The sequence below is a fragment of the Ahaetulla prasina genome, chromosome 5 (assembly GCF_028640845.1).
Source record: "Ahaetulla prasina isolate Xishuangbanna chromosome 5, ASM2864084v1, whole genome shotgun sequence".
Lineage (NCBI taxonomy): Eukaryota > Metazoa > Chordata > Lepidosauria > Squamata > Colubridae > Ahaetulla > Ahaetulla prasina.
In genome coordinates this window covers 109,467,291-109,492,786 of record NC_080543.1, presented here as the reverse complement: position 1 = coordinate 109,492,786, position 25,496 = coordinate 109,467,291, and the positions used below count along the sequence as shown (strand labels likewise).

The 25,496-nt window shown below is 38.4% G+C and overlaps 1 protein-coding gene across 4 annotated transcripts in view; it reads left to right on the top strand.

Moving 5' to 3' along the window:
* The first annotated feature begins 2,720 nt into the window (after positions 1-2,720).
* Positions 2,721-25,496, top strand: part of SCEL (sciellin) — a 55,318-nt gene continuing 32,542 nt past the window's right edge. For 3 of the 4 annotated variants that reach the window (XM_058185497.1, XM_058185496.1, XM_058185499.1), the window contains exons 1-6: positions 2,721-2,851; positions 12,483-12,552; positions 15,627-15,744; positions 19,399-19,461; positions 22,637-22,705; positions 25,262-25,330. In XM_058185497.1, coding sequence (XP_058041480.1) covers positions 12,510-12,552; positions 15,627-15,744; positions 19,399-19,461; positions 22,637-22,705; positions 25,262-25,330 — 362 coding nt within the window. In that variant the 5' untranslated portion in view covers positions 2,721-2,851; positions 12,483-12,509. The remainder of the gene's footprint in view (positions 2,852-12,482; positions 12,553-15,626; positions 15,745-19,398; positions 19,462-22,636; positions 22,706-25,261; positions 25,331-25,496) is intronic. The other variant, XM_058185498.1, reaches the window with a different exon arrangement.

Genomic DNA, 25,496 nt, shown 5'->3' with positions numbered 1-25,496 from the left:
CGTTTGCCACACGTCCATCACGAGGATCCTCCAAAGGGATAGAACCATCCCCTGAGGGTTCAATAGCATCAAAATGGCAGGCTTGAGCAGGATGACAGAAATCCTGCTGCTTTCCACGTGCCTGTGATGCATTCAATATACTTTAAAAGGGGATGATTCAAAGATTCTTGCTGCCTTTCAGCATTTGAAATTGTTAGTTGCCTTAATGTTTTGACACAGAAGTTGACAGCTGAGGCGTTACATGCATTCAGCTCATGTTTATCTACTCATGAATTTTCTTGAAATTTGTGGGAAAGAAATGTATTGCCAAAAGCCTTTTCTACATTCACTGAAAGATCTTTTGGCATCTAAACTATGGGTTTGCTAATTTGATAGTGCTCGTTTTCCTGTTTCCTGTTTCTTAAGATGCATGCTGCATTTTTTCTTTTCCAGTGCTTGGCAAGTACAATCCTCGCAGTGGTCACCATGTGAAGAAATAGCACCCCAAATTCTTTTTCAATTGGGTTATCCATAATACCTAAAAGAAAAGCTTCAGGTTTCCTTAATATCATAAGTATTTTTTGCATTATCATTATTGTGTTTACCCAATATGTTTTTACAAGAGAACCACCTATGATAAAATGTACCTGGATTTTGGTTGCGTTTCCAACACTTATTAGAAGTCCCTCTATACAGGTAGTTCTTGACTTACAACAGTTCATTTAGTGAATGTTCAAAATTACAACAGCACTGAAAAAGTAACTGAAGACAATTTTTCACACTTATGGCCATTTCAGCATCCCCATTGTCCCACATTTATGTTTCAGAGTCCTGGGATCATGTGATCACCTTTGGCAGCCTTCTGACATGCAGAGTCAATGCAAAAGCCAGATTCACTTAACAACCGTGGCAAGAAAGGTTGTAAAATGGGGCAAAATTCACTTAACAAATGTCTCACTTAGCAACAAAAATTTTGGGTTCAGTTGTGATTGTAAGTCGAGGACTACCTGTACGCTTGTGCTAGTCTATTCAGGATACATCATTTTGTAAAAAAATTCTGTCAATTCAATGTGAATTTTAATCCATTAGTCCATACATTCTCCCATTTATTTAGCATTATGTTGTATCGAAATTTTTTTGCCCGTTTTATCATTCAGTCTTTGACATATTCATCTTCCAGATTCATCTTGAGTAACATTTTATATACTTTAGCCATCAAGTGGTCATCTCCAGAACATAAGCTGACATCCGATTCAGATTTAACTCCTGCGAAAACAAAACTCTTTTTTATCAAGTTTAAATCTTTCAAAAATTCTATAACAATTAAACCATTCACAGATAAATCCTTTACTTGCTAATTGTTCTCTTATCCTTTATCTTGAATGTTGCCAGATCGGCTTGTTATTAAACTTGTCATTATGCCAGTGGGAAAGGCAGCTTCCTGAGCAGCTGAGAAGGGAAAAGCCCTGCCCCTGACCGCCCATCACGGGGCCGCTTTTTCCTCCTCTTGTGTGCACAACAAAGCAAGCACTATGTCCCCTGCCGCCTTGTGCCTGAGGCTACCCATTCCTCAGCGCGAGAATTGGCTGCCTCAATGCGCGTTTAAATGTCCCACACAACCAATTGGTCATGGAAAAGTATTCCTATGTGATACACCCGGTATGAAGGGATGAAGTCAGAGAGCGCTGATGGACCAGAGGGGGGAAAGGAATGCTGGTGAAGAGCCAGCCGAGTAAGAGTGCCTGTGTTGGGTCAGCCATGGTGGGGCCCCCCAAGATGAAGTGGGTGGGTTAAGACAGCCGTGTTCAATTGTCCCATTCCAGAATTGGTGTGATGGCAGCAGTGGTGGGTTTCAAATAATTTAACAACCGGTTCTCTGCCCTAATAATTTCTTCCAACAGCCAGTTCACCAAACGGCTCAGAAAGTTAACAACCGGTTCTCCCGAAGTGGTGCGAACTGGCTGAATCCCACCACTGGATGGCAGGGTACTATATGGTTTGCATGTCAGCTTATGTGAAGGAAAGAATAATCAATAGTTAGGAGCCCTTCATACCGGAACTGAAGCTTGGGGTAATTTGTTCCATGCTGCCCTCTGAAAAGCAAAAGGACGCTGGTCCCATAGGGCAAAGTGACTGGAGAAATGAACCCTGGACTGGAACGCATACCTGAAGGAAAAGTCAAGGGAAGATGGAGCCCCAGTTCAAGAACAAAGAGGGCATATAGCACTGAAGAACTGCAAAGGCTCAGTTGGGGTTCATCTTAGAAAAGAGAGAAAGGTTAAGGGTGCACCATATTAATAAATAGGTCATTCTTTGGTATAATCCCTAAATTATTTTGCTTAGATAATATTAGTACATAAACAGGCTTTTCCATGTTTTGTTTCTTTGGGAAATTTCTTTTAGCAGCAATTTAACTATTACAGCCAATATGCAATATTAGATTTATATCTAATATTTGTATTATATGTAATTTCCCCCAAATAAAGCCTGTTCCCTTCCCCCACAAAAAATGTTATTGATATATGCATGCCTGTGCATTTTATATTATATATAGATATACATGAACACACTCTTTCATCTTATGATAGAATTCCACCACACAGGTACGCATATCCCGTTTTGCAAATGAGGCAAGTATCAGTGTAAAACAACAATAAACAATGGTAAGTTACTATAGTGTATTTAAACTGTAAAAAGGTGCCCTCCCTTTTCCACACCTTTCCCCTCCTCCCAGCGTGACTCAACCCTTCTGGAGAAGTCACAAAGCTGAGAAGACGGTCGGGTGCAGCCAATACTACTTTTTTGTAAGCTGAACTGCACAACCAACAGTATTGCTGGGGAATCTGGATTTGGACACTGGTTGCATAAAGAGGTAAGCAGATATTTATAGACCGGCATGAGATTTTTTTTCCCCCAAAGTGTTCAGTTTATGATATTTAGAAGAGCAGAAGGCACTTTCCTTCTCTCAATTTGGATTTGATTTACCACCTCGGAAGCTCAGACAGGATGCTCAAGTACAATGCCTTCAAAACCTCTGGAAACCTTAAGACATTTTGCGCTGTGATCCTTTCTACTTTGTTTTGCTTATCAAAAGAATTGCTTAGAAGATGGTTTTTTTAAACCTAAAATCTCACCATGGGAGTAAAATTGTACAGAAGTTATGGTATACCCTCTCTATGGCATAATAGTAAAACTACACTCCCATCTGTCTTTTACAGGCAAAGTATTAGATATTGAAAAAGTAAGGGTTTAGAGACAAGAGAATGATTTAATGGAAGTATTTATTTATTCTGCTTTAGTTTGCGAGAGCATACTATGTCTAATAATATGCTGTTATTTTTTTCAATATAATAAAGAATTAAGTTTGAGGTTGTAAAAACATTCATTTAAAAAAAAGAACAATTAAGGTGTTAACAGAAAATTCACACATATCAAAATTGTACAGAGAAACTATCTCATCCCATAGCTACTTACTATTTTAATTCTTTCAAGACTGAATCTTCATCTCCACCCAAATCCTGAAAAACCTGTTCCTTCAGCTTGCTTTTATACTGAATAGACAAGGGATTTTCATTCTCGTTTCGCATTCAAGTAGCATTCAAGTAGCATACTTTTGCATACTTTTGTTTTATGATTGGATTTACAATGGTTACCGACATAGAGAATGTAATTTCTAAGTGTAAACAGAGATATACACCAGCTAATAATATACAATGTGAATGTTATGAGACAACCAGGGAGATGATAATATTGAAAATTGATTCTGGCTAATGCTCAAAGGAGATTTTTAAACCCTGCAAAATTTATATTGTCTTAAACACAGTTTTAGATTTCTCCATGTATAGCTTCTCCAGATGAGTGAACGTTGTAGTTTCCAGCCCTTGCTGTAAAGATAGCTAGACATTGTCTGAATTCTTATTCTCCACTGTGTTTTATGGCTGATTGGTGCTTTGAAGTATAAAACATAATAGGGCAGGTTTTTGCCTAAGATACGATCTGGGATAGACATGGCACCAGCATGAGGATAGGGCATAAATGTTTATAGGTTAAAAAGTGATCAGTTGGAGATAGCTTATTATCTTCACTTACCTTGATTTTATGTACCACTGTCGGTTGTGTGGAAGTTTTTAACACAAGGCACAAAAGCTATGACATCAAAATTCCTACATGGTTTAAAAATCTTGCTTTTGACAACTGTATTTTGATCAATTTCTAGTTTGGTTCTTTTTGATTACCAAAAGGAGCACCTGCATATTTTATAGTAATGTATCAGAGGTGGGTTTTAGCAGGTTCTGACCAGTTCTGGAGAACTGGTAGTGAAAATTCTAATTGGCCCTCCCCCCATCTATTCTCTGCCTCCCAAGCTGATCGGGAGGAAATGGGGATTTTACAGTATCCTTCTCCTGGAGTGGGGTGGGAATGGAGATTTTACAGTATCCTTCCTGTGCCATGCCCACCAAGCCACGCCCACAGAACCAGTTTAAAATTTTTTGAAACCCACCACTGTACTGTATAGTAACAAAATCATACTTGCCACATAATATAATGGTTTATTAATATAATCACAATTTTGTTATATATTTTCAAACTTAAACTTTATAGTTTAAGATATTGGATGAGGACAGAAATGCAGAGGCAATCACTTTTACCTCAAGTGACTGGTAGATTATATCCAGTTTGTCATTATTACAATACTGGATGAAGGCTCACAAGGCTCTTTTAAGAACTGCAGGTGTCCTGGAGAGGATTACTGCATTGTCTACATAGAGCAACAGCTAAATAGCTTTGATCTCCTATTTTTTGGTGTGTGTGTGTGATGATTTGGTTTATTTAACCATTTTACTATGTCATTAATGTCAAAACCGAAGAATAGGAGGTGTCAGGCCCACCTCAGCTAGGTCCCTAGGAAAGAAAGATTCTCGACTCCATTTGATTGAAGTGATAGGTTCTTTTACTAAGGATTAGTGGTTGCAGCAAAAGCAAGGCTAGAACTGAGTATTCCCGCATACAAGTTACAAGTTTTCCCCTTCCACAGTGCTCCCCCCTTGACCACATTGTCAATGTCCAATAGCATCCCACTATGATGTTTTGGGAACTGCTTTGATGTCAGGCGCGTCTTGAAACATCTTCACATTCTTTCCCAGACAAGGCATCCTTGGGCAGCTGGATCAATGTGGTTTAACATTTCTGGTTCCTATCAGTGCCATTCCCTCCCCCCTTGCCCCCTCCTTCTTCTTTCCTGCACATCTTCCCCAAAATTGCTTTGCCCCCCCTCCCCTCTATTTATGGCAAGGTGCCAGCAAGCTTAGCAAAGATGGCAGAGCTGACAGAAGTAATGAAACATTCATTGCTGAACTAAGGGAAAAAAAATCTCGAAAGTTTGTAGCCCAAAGAAAGAAAAATAGTAATTAAAAAACTCCTCCAGGTTTTAAACCACAACCTTTAATTATCAAGCCAAGTGTAATAACATTTGTGTCATTGTAATTTTATTAGTAAACTTTAGAATACGTTTAGTGACAATAGTTATCATTGACTCAGTAGAGGGAGTACTCATGAGTCATAGATAGGAATGATATCCACACAATCCTTCTGTCATCCTCAATGTGAAAATATTTATTTTTCTAACCTCTCTTCCAAGTCATTTATAAATAAACTGAACTTTACAGGGCTTGGAACGGGGGCTGCAATATACCTCCAACACCTCTGTTGGAAGAAATGTCCATCTGGGTTCAGTTCCAAGTAGGGAAAAAGACACTGGATTCATGAAAGTTGCTTGGAAAGAAGGTTTATTGGTGAACAGGATCACATGCCTTGGAGATCTTGGGTGAAAAAATGGGAAGAGATGCTGAGAGTGCCTCGGTTTTGTGCCCTCTGTTGGGCTTTGAATTTGAGCTTGTCTTCTGATTGGTTGTCAGACTCCCATGGGGCCATGCAGGGGCAACTCTGTAGGCTGTGTTTTGAGTCCCAGGCTTGGTTGACTCTTACTGGGTGATGATGTAATGAAAGGGCTTTGGGCAATTCCTACTATGGCTCTGCCTGCAGGAGGTAGATCTCTGTTAGACTGGCCCAGGCCTCAATGGCCCATTGACAAGGTGGGGGGGGGGGCTGAGTTTCTGCCTCCCTTTTAGGGGAAATATTCTGCCCTTTTAATATTTCCTAAAATATCTCATGTTTCTAGGAGAGGGGTGGGTGCTAACTTCCTACATCTCCATTCTGCTTGACAAGAAGTCACTGACATAGGTTCATTGAGTACAATTCTTAAATCAGCCCTTTATCTACAGTATAGTCCAGTTCACATTTTACCATCTTCTCTTCTAAAACCTGATCCTGACTGTTTAGTAATCTGTTCAGAGTTTGTTTGGTTTGACCTGGGTTGCCCTGTAGTTACCTGGGTCATCTCCTCCCCCCCCCCCCTCTTTTTGAGTTTCAGAACTACCCATGCACAATTCAAACAGCTATTAGGCAAACCTGGACAATTAGCTGAAGCTTTGCTTAGCCCTGTATTCTCTTGTTTTATTTTATCACTGATGATTTAAATGCCAAGGTGAATCAAAACTATATAGTATTGCAAAACACATTCATTTCATTTATACTTCTTGATGTTGAATATGATCCAAGAGCCTCAATAGTTAAATATTTGTAATGTTGTTGGCTGATACTTTACATAATTGCCAGATAATTAAGATTTTTCCCATCCTGTAAGATTGTTCAAGGTGACTACTCTGACCAATACAGATTTTGGTCTGATCATAAACCTTCAACTATTAAGTTCTGGCTTCTGTAGTGAACAAAAAAGCTTAAGAGTAATGCTATACACACAATGAGGGCCCCACAAAACGTTGAATATTTATGGAAAGTAATTTGCAGTCTTTCAGGACTACAACTATCCAAAATCGTTTAACTGTGGTGTGGCTGTCAAAAAAGGGCTCCAGGTAGTCCTTGACTTATAACAGTTTGTTTAGTGACTGTTTAAAATTATAACAGTACTGAAAAATGTGACTTATACTGCTTTTCATAGTTACAACCTTTGCAGCATCCCCATTATCATGTGATCAAAATCTGGATGCTAAGAAAAGTCATAAAATGGGGCAAAACTTACTTAAATAACTCACTTAGCAACAGAAATTTTGGACTCAGTTGTGGTCATAAGTTGAGGATTACCTGTATTTGGTGTATTCAATAACCAAAAAACAAAGCTGTCCAGAATTCAAGTGGACTATGAACTATGAATTCCTCTGAAGGAACTCCTTCGTCAGACTTTTTCAAGTCTGGATAGTCTACTCTAGTTGGATATGTAGTGAATCCTGGAGGCTGTTGGACTTGTTCCTTCTTCTATGACTCTATGAACTCATATTTTTAAAGAAGCAATTATACTCAGTCAGCTGTTGCCAAGTGTGCACATCTGTTTCTCTTTTTTTTTAAAAATGACAGATTGCGTCCTCTTTTAATAGACCATAAGTAGTGCTATTACAACTGACTTGCTCTATCCAAATTAATGCACAAGAATCCAGTTTTCCTGCCTTACATTTATATATTTATTTCTTAACTTTTTATCCCACCTTTAATACTCTTCCCTCCTCCTATTTTCTCTATGACAACAACCCTGTGAGGAGGTTAGTATGAGAAAGAGTGACCTGCCCAAAGCTGTCAAGACAGCTTTTATGCCTAATATGGGACTAGAACTCACAGCCTCCTGGTTTCTGGGCCAGCATTTTTTTTCTTTTGAATTTGCTTGTGGGCAGGGGTGGGTTTCAAAAATTTTAGCAAGGGGGTTTCTGCCTGGTTGCTGGGTGGGTGTGACCATGATGGGTGTGGCCTAGTCAGCCTGCTGCACCATGGCGGGGGTGCATTTTTGCCCTCCCCAGGCTCTGGAGGCTTTCCTCGAACCTCCAGGAGAGTGAAAACGGCCTCCCCAGGCTCCAGAGGTCCTCTGGAGGCTGGAAACGAGTCCATTTCTGGCCTTCACAAACTTCCAATAGGCCCATTTTTCACCCTCCCCAAACCTCTGCACAAGCCCTGCATTTACCTGCATTCAAAATGGGCCACGTGGGGACTCCTGGGAGGGGAGAGGTGGGGTGGGCACAGCCAGCCAGGATGGGATTTGGGTGTTCTTCGAACTGCACAGAATCTTAGCTAGAGGTTCTCCTGAACCCCTGCGAACCCACAGCAGCCCACCCCTGCTTGTGGGTCATTTCAAGACTAGCTTGTAGTATTTATCATGGAGGCTAAACAGTTGAAGCCTGGGGGCCCCTAGACAATCCCCATATTAGTACCTCTGTCTTCTTTCATTAACGTAACTAGTTGCATGCCTGACTAGACTATAGCACTTATGGTTCATATATTTTAAAAAATATATAATAGATAAAATATATAAAATAGATATTTTCCTGACAATTAAAGCTCAGCTTTAGAGAAGTGAGATTTTGTTCTTATCATTGTCTAGTATTGTAGTATTTGGCAAAGAAATGGACTTGCAATTTAAAATCTCAAGTATCTGCAGTGAAGTAGGAGTTGAAGGGCTCTTTCTTCTTCCTGTCCCCTTGCCACCTTCTCCAAGTGGTAGGTCCTTTCGTTCTTTTTCTTCTCATATTATAGATCAGGGGTGTCAAACTCAAGGATTCGGTCCGCGGGGTGCTTATATCTGGCCCTCAGGGATGTCCTGAAACCACGAAGGACCGGCCTGTGGTGCTTCTGCCAGCAAAAATAGAGCTCCGGAGGGCCGCCCTTCTGAGCTCCGTTTTCACTGGCAGAAGGTTGTAATAGGCCATTGCAGCAGAAAATGGAGCTTGTGAGGATCGTGCGCAGCCCTCCCGAGTTCTATTTTTGCTGGCAGAAGGTTGCAGGAGGCGGTCAGAGCTGAAAATGGAGCTTGTGAGGGCTGCATGCAGCCCACCCAAGCTTTGTTTTCACTGGGAGAGGGTTGCAGGAAGCCGTCTCAGAGAAAAAGAGCTCAGGAGCCCATTTTCGCTGGCAGAGCACTCAGGCTACCACAGGTGGCCCCGACACAAGTGATGTTGAGAGTCCACTCCCACCTGGCCATGCCCATCCTGGCCCCCTGAGGTCAAACACAACCCTGATGCAGCCCTCAATGAAATCAAGTTTAACACCCCTGCTATAGATGAAATCCAGACACTGCAAGCTCAATTAGAGCAGCAACACTTTAGTTAATATCGAGCCTCAAAACCAAATTTTCATTTATAATTATATCCAACTAACTGTTGTTACAACACGAGGAAACTGAGAACAAAATGTGGACAAACTGTAAGTTTATTATTTCAGTTATTTACTTACTAAAGAGAGATTGATTACTCAAGGAATGTCTATAGTACCTTTTTGACATAACGCTTTGATTCTATGACTTTTAACTGCCTTTCTCCTTTTTTTCCTCCATACAATAACTTTTACGTCCTTTACATTCCTTCCTTCCATCTCATCTCCAAATATTATTCCTGTACTGTATTAATTATCATACCCTAGTAATATTTTTCTGTGCAAACAGGATATGCTTATAAAAACTAAAAATAAACTCATGGATTTTTTTTAAAAAAATCTGAGATAATAACAAAAGTAATAAATAGCCAAGTATGCTTCTAATCTTTTATTTGCAGTTTGATACTGAGTTCAGAGTTTGGAATTTGTAATTTTTATGACTTATTTGCATTATACAAAGGGGTGTTTTCTCCTTAACGCTGTCCATGCGGAGTCCCAAAAAGATGTGGAAGGTTGGCAGCCATTATTTTGCCAGGAAGTTTAAACTAAGGCCCTGAGAAGGGAGGTGATCACAATAGGGGAAGGAACAGCCATGGGGGACAGCAAAGTTCATACCCACATTATTTTCTGCAGTTCAGCAGTGAGGGAAGGCTTTGAAACAATAACATCCAAACTTCAAAAGCTTGTAAGTACTGTGGTTCTAAGGAAACGCCCTGTGTTGGCAGAATGCTTTAGCAGGTTATATATACATATATATATATATATATATATATATATATATATATATATATATATATATATATATATATATAGGTCTTTGGTTATTCGGGTTTTCTCCGTGTAAAATTGGAAGTGTCTTGGCGGCGTTTGACGAAGTCTCATTCGTCATCTTCAGGCTTCAGCTTCGTGCTTCTGGGAGCAATGTGTGATCGCAGCTGTTTCCACAGCTGCGATCACATCCAAACTTCAAAAGCTTGTAAGTACTGTGGTTCTAAGGAAACGCCTGTGTTGGCAGAATGCTTTAGCAGGTTATATATATATAAACATGTTTGAAGTCAGCACAACAACCAAAGACCTATATACAAACACCGTGAAAACCTCAGAAAACAAATATATATATATATATATATATATATATATATATATATATATATATATTTCTTTTCGTATTTTCTTACTTTACACTCTCTAAGCCTTGAGCAATTGCCCTGAGTTAGAAATAAAGCTTACAAGTTCCGTGTTCTTCTGATAAAACCACGTGAATGAATGGTTTTGAAATAAGGTATAAATGGAAAGGACAAATATGTTTGTTTATTCTATGATCAGCGAGCTAAATTCTAAGTTATATATAAACATGTTTGAAGTCAGCACAACAACACCAAGTTTTTCTCCACATTTTCACACTTAAAATGAAAAGGTGTCAAAAAATGTTAATAGCAATAGCACTTAGATTTATATATACTGCTTCACAGCCCTTTCTAAGCAGTTTACAGAGTCAGCCTGTGGCCCCCAACAATCTGGGTCCTCATTTTAGTGACCTCCAAAGGATAGAAGGCTGAGTCAACTTTGAGCCAGTGAGACTTGATCTGTTGAACTGCTGGCAGTTGGCAGTCAGCAGAATTACCCTGCAGTACTGCATTCTAACCATTGCACCACTACGGCTCATTAATATTTCAGGGACGCTGTTGGAATCTCCTTGAACATTGTTGAACATTGTTGCTGTTGGTTTACTGGTGATTCTTCTCTCAGCTGCTGAGAGAGTCATGTTTCATTTCTACCCAATATTGACTTTTGCCTCTACGACTAGAGTTGGAACAAACAAATTGGCTTGGGACATGCCAGCAGGAAGTGCAGAGAAATATTCATAGGCTTATTTGATGCTTTTAAAATCAGAAGTGTAGTAATTAATGTCTGATTTTTAATTTGAACATCTAAGTCACATTCCAAACATTTGCAGGTAGTACATTTAAACAACGTTTTATATCCCACTAGTGAAAGTAGTGGAAGAAAAGGGTGTTTCTCAACAGAATCTAAACAAAAGTGGCATAAGCAGAAATTTGGGAGGAAAGCCTGCTAATAGCATTTTGCTTGCTTGAACTTAAAATACAATAATTTTGCGAGCAGTTGATCCTTTGGAGCTTGCTATATTTTTCATGAACAGTTCGCTCTGTTTTCTATACTTTCCAATGGAGATAAAATGAAATTAAATCCATAAGAGATGGATTTTAAGTTATGACGCCTTTTGTGGATTAAATTTCAGTTTATCTCCATGGCAGTTAAGCTTTTCATATCTGAGTGGGCACTTCTAAAATTATAGGCATGTTGCAGGCCTTGGCTCACTATTACAGTATAAAAGTAGTCCTCAACTAAACGAGCACAGTTGGGAGTAGAAATTGAGATGTAAGTCATTTCGGCTATGCTCTTTCCAAGCTTGGGGGCAAAATTCAATGAGCACTAGCTGCAAGAGCATTAAAGGAAATTATTGGGTTCATATCCTGATTAAATAATTAACTGTATTTTGGACATTAATACATTAGAGAGAGTCCAGAGGTATTTTACAAGAAGAGTACTCAACTCCTCTGCTTGCAATAAAATTCCTTATATCACCAGGCTTGAAATTTTAGGCCTGGATAACCTTGAACTACGCCATCTACATTCTGACCTAAGCTTAATACACAAGATTATCTACCTTAATGTCCTACCTGTTAATGACTACTTAACTTCAACCGCAATAACACAAGGGCTATCAATAGATACAAACTAAATGTAATTCACTCTAATCTTGATTGCAGAAAATATGACTTCAGCAATAGCAATAGAGTAGCAAATGTTTGGAACATTTTGTTTGGAACTGATCCTCTTATTAATTTCTCTAACCCCCATACCTTTTACCTTAAACTGTCTACTGTGGACCTTACATATTTCTTAAGAGGTCCCTAAGAGGCATGCATTAACGCACCAGCGTGCCTACCGTCCCTGTCCTACTGTCCCCATTTATATGTAATCATTTTATGTGTTTATGGCTATGTTTTGCCTATTTATATCAATTTATTTGCACCATTTTTTTCATGTGTCCATGACTATGTCCATACTGATAGTTGTTTCCTTGTACTTGCGACAAACAAATAAACTAACTAACTAACTAACTGGTTGGCCACCATGGGAATAGAAATCAGTGTGTTTCATCTGATCTGGCTAAGTTTTTGCATGTGGGTAGTACAGGAAAAGGATGCATTCTGATACCATTTTCTGGGTTTTGACCACTTATTTTTTGTGTTTTTACTTTATTTTAGGACAAACTGGATATAGCCCTGAATAAAATGTCAACATTCACTGTAGGAAAACCACAGCATAACAAAAATGGTAATATAATTCATCTTTCAGTTTTGTTTCACTTAACATAATAACAGAGTTGGAAGGGACCTTGGAGGTCTTCTAGTCCAACCCCCTGCCCAGGCAGGAAACTCTACACCATTTCAGACAAACTGCACTGATTGCAGTTTAATTGGAAATGCATTGATTAAACTTCTTTCACCACTTTTAAGCTATAAAAATTATTTTAGCAGCTGTTAAACACTGCGATTAACTAGCAGCTTGATTCTAAATTAAGAAAATTAGCTGAAGCTTTGCTTGCATTGGTGCAAACAAGACAGTGTTCAAGTATTTTAACTAGGGAGGAAGCCTGTTTGCAAGTTGTTAGTGTTGATAATGTTCATTGTTAATATTTATTTTATTATTTATTTATTTGATCATATTTATATACCGCCCTATCTCCCGAAGGACTCAGGGCGGTTTACAGGCACTTAAAAAACACATAAATACAATATAAAAACAATTAAAAAACTTATTCTAAAAGCCCAATAATTAAAAATATAGGAATAAAACCCAATTTAAAACCCATAAATTTAAAATCTAACTCAATCCTGCGCAATTAAATAAGTATGTTTTAAGCTCGCGGCGGAAGGTCCGAAGGTCCGGAAGCTGACGAAGTCCGGGGGGTAGTTCGTTCCAGAGGGTGGGAGCCCCCACAGAGAAGGCCCTTCCCCTGGGCATCGCCAAACGACATTGCCTCGCTGACGGCACCCTGAGGAGTCCTTCTCTATGAGAGTGCACGGGTCGGTGAGAGGTATTTGGTAGCAGTAGGCGGTCCCGTAAATAACCCGGCCCTATGCCATGGATTATCAATAATATTGATAATTAATTAATAATAATGTTAATAACAACTTGAATACCATTGGCATTGACAAATTCACCATCAGCTAGGCAACCATATTCTGTTGTTTTTCTGCCGTTACAAAAGGCAGCTTTACTAAGAACAGCTTACATCCTGTGATGATACTTTTAGCATCATCAAACACGCACATCCGCCTATCCCAGGTCCTTGGGAAAAACTCAGTAGGTAAACAAAAACAAAAAAAAGCCAAATCCATTCTGAACATCTGGCTGACTCTGCAATGAACCATAATCAAATTGCCTACAAAAAAAGACCAAATGAAGAATAGAAAAGTTGGCAGTAGAGGAGACCAGCATATTGAATTGTTTTCATTCTGAAATCAGGCAGTCTCATCTTTTCCTCGGAAAGAACAAGTTCCCCAACTAAAGAAGAATTGAAATAAAAAATACTGAGTATCTAGAACAGCAGCAAAAACAACAGAATAAGGTTGCCTGCATTGAAGCTTGTTACAAAGAAATAGCTAACACAAGCATTAAAAGATGCAAATGCTGTAATATGAAATAAACGCACCAGTTCACCGCTAGATACAAACCAAGTAATGTATAGCAGTTGCAGATCTAACTGAGTACCTGGAATGCAAAATCAACAAAGAAGAAAAAAAGAAGCCAAACAATGCATCATCAGAATGGAAGATCAGGACCAGCAAGCTGAGATCAGATGAAAGAAAAGAAGCTAAAGATTAAAAGAACCAAAGAATACCTGATCAAAAAGGTCACTTAGAAACAAGGAAGATCAAGGAAGCACTGGAAATAATGAAGCAGCAAATAACAGTCAAGAAGATCAGCAGATACAAAGCTTGAATTGCAAATTATAGGCAGACTCTCCAATTTCAATTCAATTCAGTAATTAGAATAGAATAGAATAGAATTTTTATTGGCCAAGTGTGATTGGACACACAAGGAATTTGTCTTGGTGCATATGCTCTCAGTGTACATAAAAGAAAAGATACGTTCATCAAGGTATGACATTTACAACACAATTGATGGTCAATATATCAATATAAATCATAAGGATTGCCAGCAACAAGTTATAGTCATACAGTCATAAGTGGAAAGAGATTGGTGATGGGAACTATGAAACGATTAATAGTCGTGCAGATTCAGTAAATAGTCTGACAGTGTTGATGGAATTATTTTTTTAGCAGAGTGATGGCCTTCGGGAAAAAACTGTTCTTGTGTCTAGTTGTTCTGGTGTGCAGTGGTCTATAGCGTCGTTTTGAGGGTAGGGGTTGAAACAGTTTATGTCCAGGATGTGAGGGATCTGTAAATATTTTCACGGCCCACTTCTTAATTCGTGCAGTATACAGGTCCTCAATGGAAGGCAGGTTGGTAGCAATTGTTTTTTCTGCAGTTCTAATTATCCTCTGAAGTCTTACGTATTCTTTACAACAGCAGAAGTATATATAGCTGCCAAAATGTATCTTGGACACATTTCAAATAATGTATCTGGCTACATTCTTGCACATGCTAATCTGAAACTTTGTTCTATCAAATCCGTCACTTTTCAAAGTGAGATGGGTGGCATGTAAGTTTAATAATGAATAATTTCAGAATGATTTACTTTTAAATAGATATGCAGAAATGTTGCACTTTGTAAGAGTTTGAGAAGAAAAACAGTGAAGAAACAAATATATTGAAAACTAATACCAGGCTGACTTTTTCTAGATTTGAAGCTGAGCAGCCAAGCTAAGCAAATATTTTAAGTTAATAGTTGGATGGGTAGCTAGTGCTGTAGGTTAGACCAGGAAGCTAAAAACAATTCTGGAAGAAACCATAAGTGATGGGTAGAAGCTTGGCATTCTATCCAGACTTACGTTCAGATGTAACAAGTCATTTGGCAACTTGAAAGATGGTTAAGTCCTCCATCCCAAGGTCCCTTTCATACCCACCCATTCTCTCCCCATCACACAGTTGATGTTTTTCCCACCAGCAGGCAATGTTCAATAGGGTCAGAAGAATATCAGAAGAATCCACAACATATAAAAACGATAAACTTTAAATATAAAAAAAACCTGTACCAAAGTCATTCCTGAGACAGAATTAAACTTGGCAGTTGAGGCATCAAAACTTAAGTTGGCACAGTTTTCTGTCAACTCAAGAGATTGGAGGAATGACTCCTGGGGCAACTAAACTCTGTGATGTTCCAAAAAGATTTAATTACATTGTACTATGTACTGTCTAATATACTGCTGATATACTTACAGATACTAAGAACGCTTCCCTTGCGATGAAGAGCAGACAGCAAGTTATTAATGAGGTCAATAAGCGAAGAACCCTTTTGCAAGATAATAGCTGGATAAAGAAAAGGCCTGAGGAGGAAGGGTAAGGAGAGAACCCACTGGCTTGTTGGCATCAGACCTTGCAACTTTTTCTAGACTTCTCATGTAAAATCCATGGAAGTGACTGACTTGTTTTCATTAAGTTTTTCAGCTTGGTTTTCCAAATACAGTAAATATTTCCCAGGTGGGTATTTATAACTTGTAAGTTACATACCTGAAGCCATCCCCCACTTGCATTTATTCATTGTATAAACAGCATTGCAACCACTTTTTTTCTGCTGTGTTTCCACGAAGCTGTCTTTTCTTCTCCTGAGTCCATGAGGGAGTCAGTCATGAGTCCCTCTCTTGGCTTAACTTCTTAGTTAACTGCTACTAAAACAATATTCGTTTGTATTCTGACACTTTTCAAGAGCATCGTCAAAGTCTAGAAAATCTATTAGGCCTTATCAGTCATTGCATTACCTTGGAGAAAAGTGACGGGATTGGAGAATGACTGAGTGCAGAGGCAGAAGAGTAGCATAAGAATTAAGAAGTGAGACAACCAATTTCAGGCAGGTATTGTTTTCTGCTGACTGTAAATTGAGTAGAGAACTACTGAACAGAGAACTACTGGAAGCTTTTAAGTAGAGACTGGACAGCTTGTTAGCAATTCTGTTTATATATAGCACCACAGAGCACACAAAGAGTACAGTCACCATGTGCTTTACTGCTCAACTGTTTTAACTGTAACAGGAAACAGGAAACTCTACTTACAACAGAAAAACATAGACTATATACCATAGATCCAAACTTGTAAACACTGCTATCTACTGCCTGAATACTACTGTAGTTGTTACATAAAAATACATTCCAACAATGAATTCCAACATAGCCATTTGTCTGAAATGACACAGGGTCTCCAGCTTGAGGTTGGACTAGAAGACCTCCAAGGTCCTGTTGGAAGAAATATCCATCTGGGTTCAGTTCCAAATGGGGACAAAGACACTGGAAACATGGAGACTGCTTGGAAAGATGGTTTAATGGTGGTCAGGATCACATGGCTTGAGATCCTGAACAGAAAAGGGCGAGATCCTGTGTGCTCCCTGGTTTTATGCTTTCTCTGAGCTTTGAACTTTCTGGGGCACAGGAAGAGTATCCTGATTGGCTGTCAGACTCCCAGGGGGTGGGGGTCTTAGCTAGCCTTGTAGGTTGTCTCTCAAGCTTGCTTGAGCCTTGCCATGTGGTAAGATTCTGTTGCTAGATGGGTAGGGGCTAATCCTATCTTTGTCATGTAGACAATGGACTGGCTCAAGCCTTAATGGCCCATTGACAAAGGTGGGGGGGGGAGAGTCAGGAAGCAGCTTTGTCTTTAAAACATGTTTCTCCATTTCTCATCCAGGGAAATATATTCTGCCTTTTTAAATATTTTCTAAAATATTTCATTCTTCTAGGAGGGGGGTGGGTGCTAAATTCCTATAGTCCCTTCCAACTCTTGTTATTCTGTTATTGATTTATATAGCTGTCCTTCTCACTTTATGTGATTGTAGGTTTCTTACAATATAACAAATAAAATACTTAAAATAAGACAGTATAAAAAACAAATAGAAATAACCACACATACTGCAGCATCCAGGTGCAATCTAACAAATCATCCATACAACCAGGACATGCCTCAATCCCATGCCCAGGGCACCAGCTTTAACACGAAGTCATCAAGGACTTAGAAAATGCCAACAGGAACAAGGCCAATCTAATTTTGGGTGGAATTATGTTCCAAAGGGTGGGTGCCATAGCACAAAAGGCTCTCTTCCTGGGCCCTGCCAAATTGACACTTCCTAGTCAATGTTACCTGCATCATCTCCTTCCTGCCAGATCGGATAGAGAGAGTAGAAACAATTGGAGAGAGATGATCCTATAAGTAATATAATTTGGTAATAGAGAAAGGCTCTGAAAGGCTAAAGGTAAAATGTGATTGATCATTTTGGGGTTCATTTTTTGTGCCATTGAGCCAGTCCAGCAAATTGATGGTTCAATGTACTGTGCAAATTAGATTTATTCACTTATTAAGGATTAGCATGTTTTGGAAATGGAGTCATAGTGATCTGCAAGGTGGAAATAGAAGAGAAAAGAAGATGAGTATTGAAGAAGTGGTTTAAATTAAACATAGGTAACTGAAAATATGAAATATTTAGTAATACCTTTATAGATTTTTGTGCGTATAACATCTTGCAAACCTTGGAAACTTCATTGCTTCAGTCCAGATGGCGCAATAGTTATGACCAATAATTGAAGAGGAGTTTTGAAATGCATCTATTCATTGTCCCCCACTTATCGATTATGGGTGATATACAAATGTTGTAACACAAAATGTTTAATTTAATTTGATGGTTTTCAGAGTTTGTTGCAGTGAATCTTAGAGTGTCTCAAAAATTTAATGTTTCTTCATGTGAAAAACAATCTAAAATCAAATTAATCAAAAGTTAGGAATCTATGTTTCTGATGCAATGTGGTATCCAATGTATATTCTTGTTGGTGGGATCCAAACACAGTGAGCCAGATTGACATAGTACCATTTCCTAAATTTCTCTGCAATATTAAGGTCATGCAGCATCCTTCATGACATAAACCTAGGTCCCAAGTCTTCTTTGGTTTGAAAACATTTTATGTAATTGACTAAAGCTGCCCAATATGCTACATAGCATGGAAGGATAGTAAATGACTGAATCAGCGGTATTAAAGCTTAATTAATCAATGGTGAGAGAATGAGCTGTAGGTCTTTTTTTTTTTAAACACTCTTGTGCTATACATAAAAAAAGGAAGATTTACCTGTAGGTCTAGTTCAACATTCAAGAAATCTAGTAGTGTAGTACATGAGTCTTACGGTATATGCATTTGGGATTTTCTCTTTCCTACTTCTTGATATAAATAGGTTGTCAAGAAAGGGATGGGGTTACTTTCACTAAAAGTTTGAAGTTCTTCTTTGGAAAGGATACATGAAATTAGTTTGAAAGCAACGTAACAGTTTGAAAACCATATACTATCCTAGAGTCACAAGTTGCTCAGTTCTGGATTTAAAGTTAGTTTCCTTTGGACGTCATGAAGATCCAGGGTTTATTTGGACATCGTTGAATTGCGATGAGCTTGGGATTTGGATGCTTTCCATTTTCTCTTCTTACTTTAGTCTACTTTAAAATAACTAAAGCATATTGTGTTAATAAGATATGAAAATATCATTGAAACTTACAGCTTTAAAAAAACCCAGTTGCCTAAACTTTTGCTATGATGTTTAGTCCGATTTACAGATAGTCCTTAATGTACGATTATTCATTTAGGAACTACTCAAAGTTAAAACTGTATTGAGTGACTTAGAACTGACACATCGTCCCCGTAATCAGACACATGATTGTGATTCAAGCATTGGCAACCAGCATGTATTTTTGACAATGGCAGTGTCCTGATGTCACAAGATTGTCATTTGCAACTATGCCACCCAGTTTTCAGTAAGCAAACTCAATGGGAAAAGCAGCAGGGAAGTTTTTTAAAAAATCACAATCATGTGATGACTTAATGAACATGGTCATAAAATCAGGTGCAGCCACATGATGCCTCACTTAACAATCACACCAGTGAACAATGAATTTTCCAGTCCGGTTGTGGTTGTAAGTCAAGGACTGCCTGTACTATATTTAAGGGCAATATTTAATTTTTTTTATTGCAGCACCAATGAAAACTATGGCAAAGTGGTTCTCAATCAGTATAAATCACAAGAAAGCTTGCACAGGTACAGTACAATTTTAATGTATATATTCTTTCCTATGCCCATTTCATCTGCAGTGTTGCAATTCATTGTACTGTTAATAATTTGTGATAAGAACCTAATGTATTAATTGAGTGATTTGGTTTAATTCAGACACTGGGATTTTCCGATACTTGATTGTAATGCAGTAATTTATTCATTGTTTAAAGTAATCATGAAGTCTGACATGCCCATTAAATAATGATATGAGACATTTTGATAGTCAGCTCTATGAGTAGTTTAATTGATAACAATTGCACTACGTAATTTTTAAAATGAAGTTGATCCAACCAATCTTTTTAGAGGATTTTTAAGAGGAAATAATTAGCATTGAATATGTAATAAAAGTGGAACCTCCTTTAATTATGAAGGACAGGAAAAAATACTACTTCCTGTCTCTTGAACAGTTTATTCATTAAATTGAGATCTGATATTGCTGGTGTTAACATAATTAAATATATGATGGCTACCATTTCTAGGCTGCAAATATTTGGAATGACTAATAGACAGATCAGGAAATACAAATTCCTTGTTTCCATTTCTGGCCGTTCAGAAAACACCTTTTTCAGCTCAAATATGGTAACCATAATGGAAAGTGATTTTATCTTAGTTTTGTTTTCACATACAACATATAATCAAATTATGGAAAGAAGTGATTTTTGAGACGACTTCCGGTGTCCAGCGGCAACGGACGTCTGGAAGGCTTCTCCTGCCTCCAGCGCCCGAATCCGGCCGCCGCCGAGGCCCTCAGGGGCCAGGTGTTCCGAAAAGGACACCTGCCGCACGGACGGCTCGCCAGGGGTCTCCCAGCCGACATACAGGACTGTGGGGACCGATGCTGGCGCGTCCTAGGCTTGGCGGGGTTTGGAGGCCACAGGCCGCGGCCATTATTTTGGTCGTCGCCTGGGCCGCTGTGCCCGGTGACACCGGGGCATTGGATTTATAACTGCAGCAGCCTGGTGGTGAACAGGGAACGGAGAAGAATTGAGGAGGAGAAGGGAAGGGAATATCGGTGGCGTGGTGGAGTGCTCCGGAGTGCGGGGGTTTTTCTCCCCTGCGGTTGGAAGGAGCACGAGTTATTCTGGAGAGGAGAATTTAAAATAAGAAGATTCCCGGTTTTGTGGAGCTCTGGAGAGAAGAGGTGATGGAGAAATTTAGGAGGGAAGGTTTGAGGCCCCCCCTCCTTCTGGGGAACAGTGGTGGCGTCCAGCTTCCGCCTTTACTATGAGAATTTTGATGACATCACTTCCCTTGACTTCCTGGTTGACTAACTGTACTGTGGACTCGTTGCTCCTGTGAGTGCCCCCTGGTGGATCCGGAGGAAATTACAAGGATACTGTGCCTGCCTGAGGATTTTGTATTTTTTTTTTCCTTAATGGCAAAAGGTCAGAGACCAACTGCTGGAGAGATGGAAGAATTTTGGAAAAGTTATCTAATATGGACAAGAAATTGGATGAAATAAGAGCAGAAATTGTGACTATCCAAAAGGATTTAAAGGATACTCAACAAGTTTCAGCAGAAAACAAGCAGAAAGTGGAAGGTTTGGAGGGTGAGATGCGGGCAGTGCAGAAAAGAGAGGCGACAGGCAATGCTGTGCTTGGACTACAGATGGATAAAATGTCTTATTTCCTTAGGTTTCAAAATTTGGAAGAAGTGGACCAAGAAGACTTGAGAGATGTTGTGACTAAATTGTTGGGAGAATTTCTTGGGAGAGGTGTTGATTTCATGAATTGGGATGTGGATCGAGTTTATAGAGTTAATTCGCAATATGCACGCATGCAGTTCCCAGAGAGGTTCATGTCAAATTTGTGAGAAGAGGCGAGAGATGAAATTCTTAGAAAACATAGGAGTGGGGCACTGATTTACAGGGGCAGGAGATAGCCATTCTGAGGCAGATTCCCAGACAGGTGCGTGAAAAAGAAAGAAATATTATTTTTGTCAAGCAAATTGTACCAGAAGGAGTGGGCTTCAGATGGCTGATGCCAGAGGATTGATGATTTTCCGGGAGGGCATTACGAAAAAATCAGTACAATTGCGGAGGCTACGGCCTATGTGGAGGAACACAAAGCCTCCTGGAATCAGATGACCCAGGAATTGAAGAAGGGAGGTTATAGATCATGGGGCTGAGCGGCTGCCGCTGTTGCGGCCCTGGAGTTGGGTCAGGCTGAACCCAGAGTTCTGAGATCTAAAACTAGGAAGTGATAAAGATATTTGGGATTGTGTTGGTTTTCCTTATTCTCTTTTGTACGATATTCTGTTTATTCTTGACTCTTCTTTATTACGTTTTTTAAAATTTGTAAACTTAGCTACTTCGTGTCACCTGCTTGCCATATGGCTGTTGTATGTGTTAAAAAATTTGAGTAAAATTCTTATTTTAGATAAGAAAACTGAAAATTTACCATACCTGATATGTATTTGTATAAACCTTTTTTGACTAATAAAAACTTTTTGAATAAAAAAAAAAAAAAAAAAAAAAAGAAAGAAGTGATTTTATTTATTTTAAGGATAAAATTACATGGTATAAGCATGCTTGGGATAAACACATGTCTATCATGCAACAAAAAACATAAAATAAAATTTAATAAAATATAAAAATAATAATTAATAATAATAAATTAATTGAAAAGAAAACGAAAAACAAACTCAAAGGACAACTCAATGGACCACTGGATCTTTTTTTGCCATCACTTCTCTATTTTCTATGTTCTCAGTTTTGTATAATTGGATTCAGGCAATTCCTGTCATTTATGATAGAGACAGTCTGTAATAATGTTGCAAATAACCAATTTGAGAATGCTGAAACCTCAGCTGGGAATTCGTTACTATGATTTGGATTCAAAATAAATTAATTGAAATTGATACAATTTAGACATAAATAACAAAAGCTTTTATTACACTTTTCTCATTTATAGCATACTTAATTGTGAAGATAATTTTATAGTATTAAATGTGTGTTATTAAATAAAGAAAATATTATTTTTAACAATATTTCATTGATTGTATTAGCAGAGATGCTGTCATACTTTAGTTTATTCCATAGTTCCAAAGATAATTTTATATAGGCTAAACAGCTAGTAAATGATACCTCTGTGAGGTGGTAGCTAATTATTAATTAATAATTATTAACTAACATGAATTAATCTTTCTTTCTTAATAATAGGAACCTAGACGGGGAGGATGATGAGAAAGCTATGCTTAATCGATACAGATCTGATACTACTTTAGACAGGTAAAATTTTAATTTACACTTGTTATGTTTTGCTTTTGTACAGTATTATGCAATCTGAATGAAAGCAAATTTCTTCAGGTTAAAAAGCTTTATTAATTTGAGTATTTCTTTTACATTTTATGACTATGACTATATAACATAGTTTTATATTTGAATTAAATCTCTCTGCTGGGTTTTAAGCTCATCTGCAATTCAATTCAATACAATACAGGTGTGTACTCAAAGGTGACTTAAGCCAATATATTTTATGAAACAGACTTTAACTCTCTGCTCCTACTTTATACAGTAATTGTCTTGATTTGCATCACAGATCTGACACCCTTCAATTAGTCTAAGCTAATTTTGAATGTTGTTGTGAAGATTCATAATCCTCAGAGCAATTTGAAAAATAGGTAGAATATAAAACTTGGTAGCAAATGCCACAGTACCCACTGTTTCGACTCCTTGTTAAGTGTTGTACCTTATGATTCTTGATGAAGGTATCTTTTCTTTTATGTACACTGAGAGCATATGCACCAAGACAAATTCCTTGTGTGTCCAATCACATTTGGCCAATAAAACATTCTATTCCATTCTGTTCCATTCTATTCTATTCTATTCTATTCTATTCTATTCTATTCTATTCTATTCTATTCTATTCTATTCTATTCTATTCTACAGATTGAAGATTCTCATCTAAATTATCTCAAGAAATTAATTAACTCAAAATTACCATATACTATAAAATTATCAATTCTATATTTCTCAGACCAGAGCTTGGGATGCAGTGATATCTTTGGACTGCGCTGGCTCTTCAGCTTTGAAATGGAGATGAGCACCTCTCCCTAGAGTCGGGAACAAGTAGCACATATGTGCGAGGGAAACCTTTATTGTGTATTTAGTATTGTGATGCAGTTTTCAGATTTAGGATACCTTTTTTAAAAACAAAAACTGTGTAGTGTACCAAAGAAACAGTTGTTAAACTCAAGTCCAGTTTAATATAGAAAAGTGCTATCTTGCTTCAATTTCTTAATGAAAAAAATATTGTCAAAAGAATTTGTTTACTTAGTAGGAATATGGCCCAAATGAGTTTAGTCTCTACATCTGAGAGGAATTTACCAATCCAATTCCATGTGTACCTCCTGGAATTTATCAGGACTTCTAGGGGCAGTGCTCATCTCCATTTCTAAGTCAAAGAGCCAGCGCTGTCCAAAGACGTCTCCGTGGTCATGTGGCCGGCATGACTCAACGGCAAAGGCGCACGGAACGCTGTTACCTTCCCACCAAAGGTGGTCCCTATTTTTTACATGCTTTCGAACTGCTAGGTTGGCAGAAGCTGGGCTAAGTAATGGGAGCTCACTCCATTACGCAGTGCTAGGGATTCGAACCGCTGAACTGCCGACTTTCTGATTGACAAGCTCAGTGTCTTAGCCACTGAGCCACCACGTGCCTCTTGTTTGTAGAGATTGACAATAAGGAGGCATTCTCTGCATCCCTTCTAACATATATAGCCATGCCATAGTTGTGGTGATAATTGGCTCCCAACAGGTCATAGCCTCTTCTGAGTTGCTGTTCTTCATTTTCTATAAGTGGTGTTAGAGAATTCCCGCTGTGCCCGTCTCCAGGTTGCCTTCGCAGGTCCAAGGCTTCTCACAATCACCTCAGTGCAGATCAGAGGTCTCTAACCTTGGCAACTTTAAGACTTGTGTACTTCAACTCCCAATCTTTGCTGGCTGAGGAACTCTGGGAGTTGAAGTCCACAAGTCTTAAAGTTGCCAAGGTTGGAGATCCCTGGTGTAGACAGTTCAAGGGCTGCTATGGCTGCAGAATAGTGACTCTGTGCACAAGGCAAAAGCAGTTCGGGACGCCCCTTCCCTTCTATTGGGCTCAGAGGCACAGGAACTAATCACATCCTCTTCACTTGGAGACCAATAGCAAACCAACAGCTATTTTAGCTGTAAGCATGCTGGGTTTGTCTTTGAATGTCATGGGAATGCAGGAAATCGGGTTAGTTCCCTGACCATGCTTAAATCAACTGCAGACATGTGCCAGGAAAGGGCTTATGTTTTGTCTTTGGTGTAATTTTGTTGGCTTAAAGGAAATAGGTGTTAAACATAACTCCCACTTTGATTCAATGTAATGACTGTGTTTTAAAGGGAATTGTCTATGATGGGTGTCTTTAGATTACAGTACAGTAAACTTCCCAATCAATTATGTTTGATGATTAATGGAACATTTGAAATGGTAAGGGATAACTTTAATTGCAGAGACTCTTTGCTTCTTTGTTAAAGGACTAGGTAGAATATTTTAATGTTACTGCCATGGAACGCTAGAAAAATAATAAATTCAATTGATAAATTAATATTTTACTACATTAGAAAAATAAATTCTAAGTAACATGGTGCTGTTCTAATGGTCACTGGGGAATTGCATGAAAATGCTAATGTTTTTTTTTATTTTCAAGGAAATATTAGCTTTTAATTTTAAAGCTACTTTTTACATTTTAAAAGCTAGTAACCTTTTAATTTAAAAACAAACTAGTTTATATCTATTGTGAAAACTATCTTTGCCATTTAGGATTCCTGGCAGAAGTGATACCAATAAGGTAAACACCTCACCTATCTTAGACAGCAGGATAAATAAGAGGTACGTACGCATCAGCTGGGGATGTACCTGATTTGGTAGAGAATTAAGTTACAATTGCAGTTCTGAAACTGAGCCTTTACATTTTGTTACGGCTTATTTGCCTTCCTCAGATCTGGATAAATTTTATGAGTTGCATCCCAGAAAAATATTTAACATTAGAAAAATC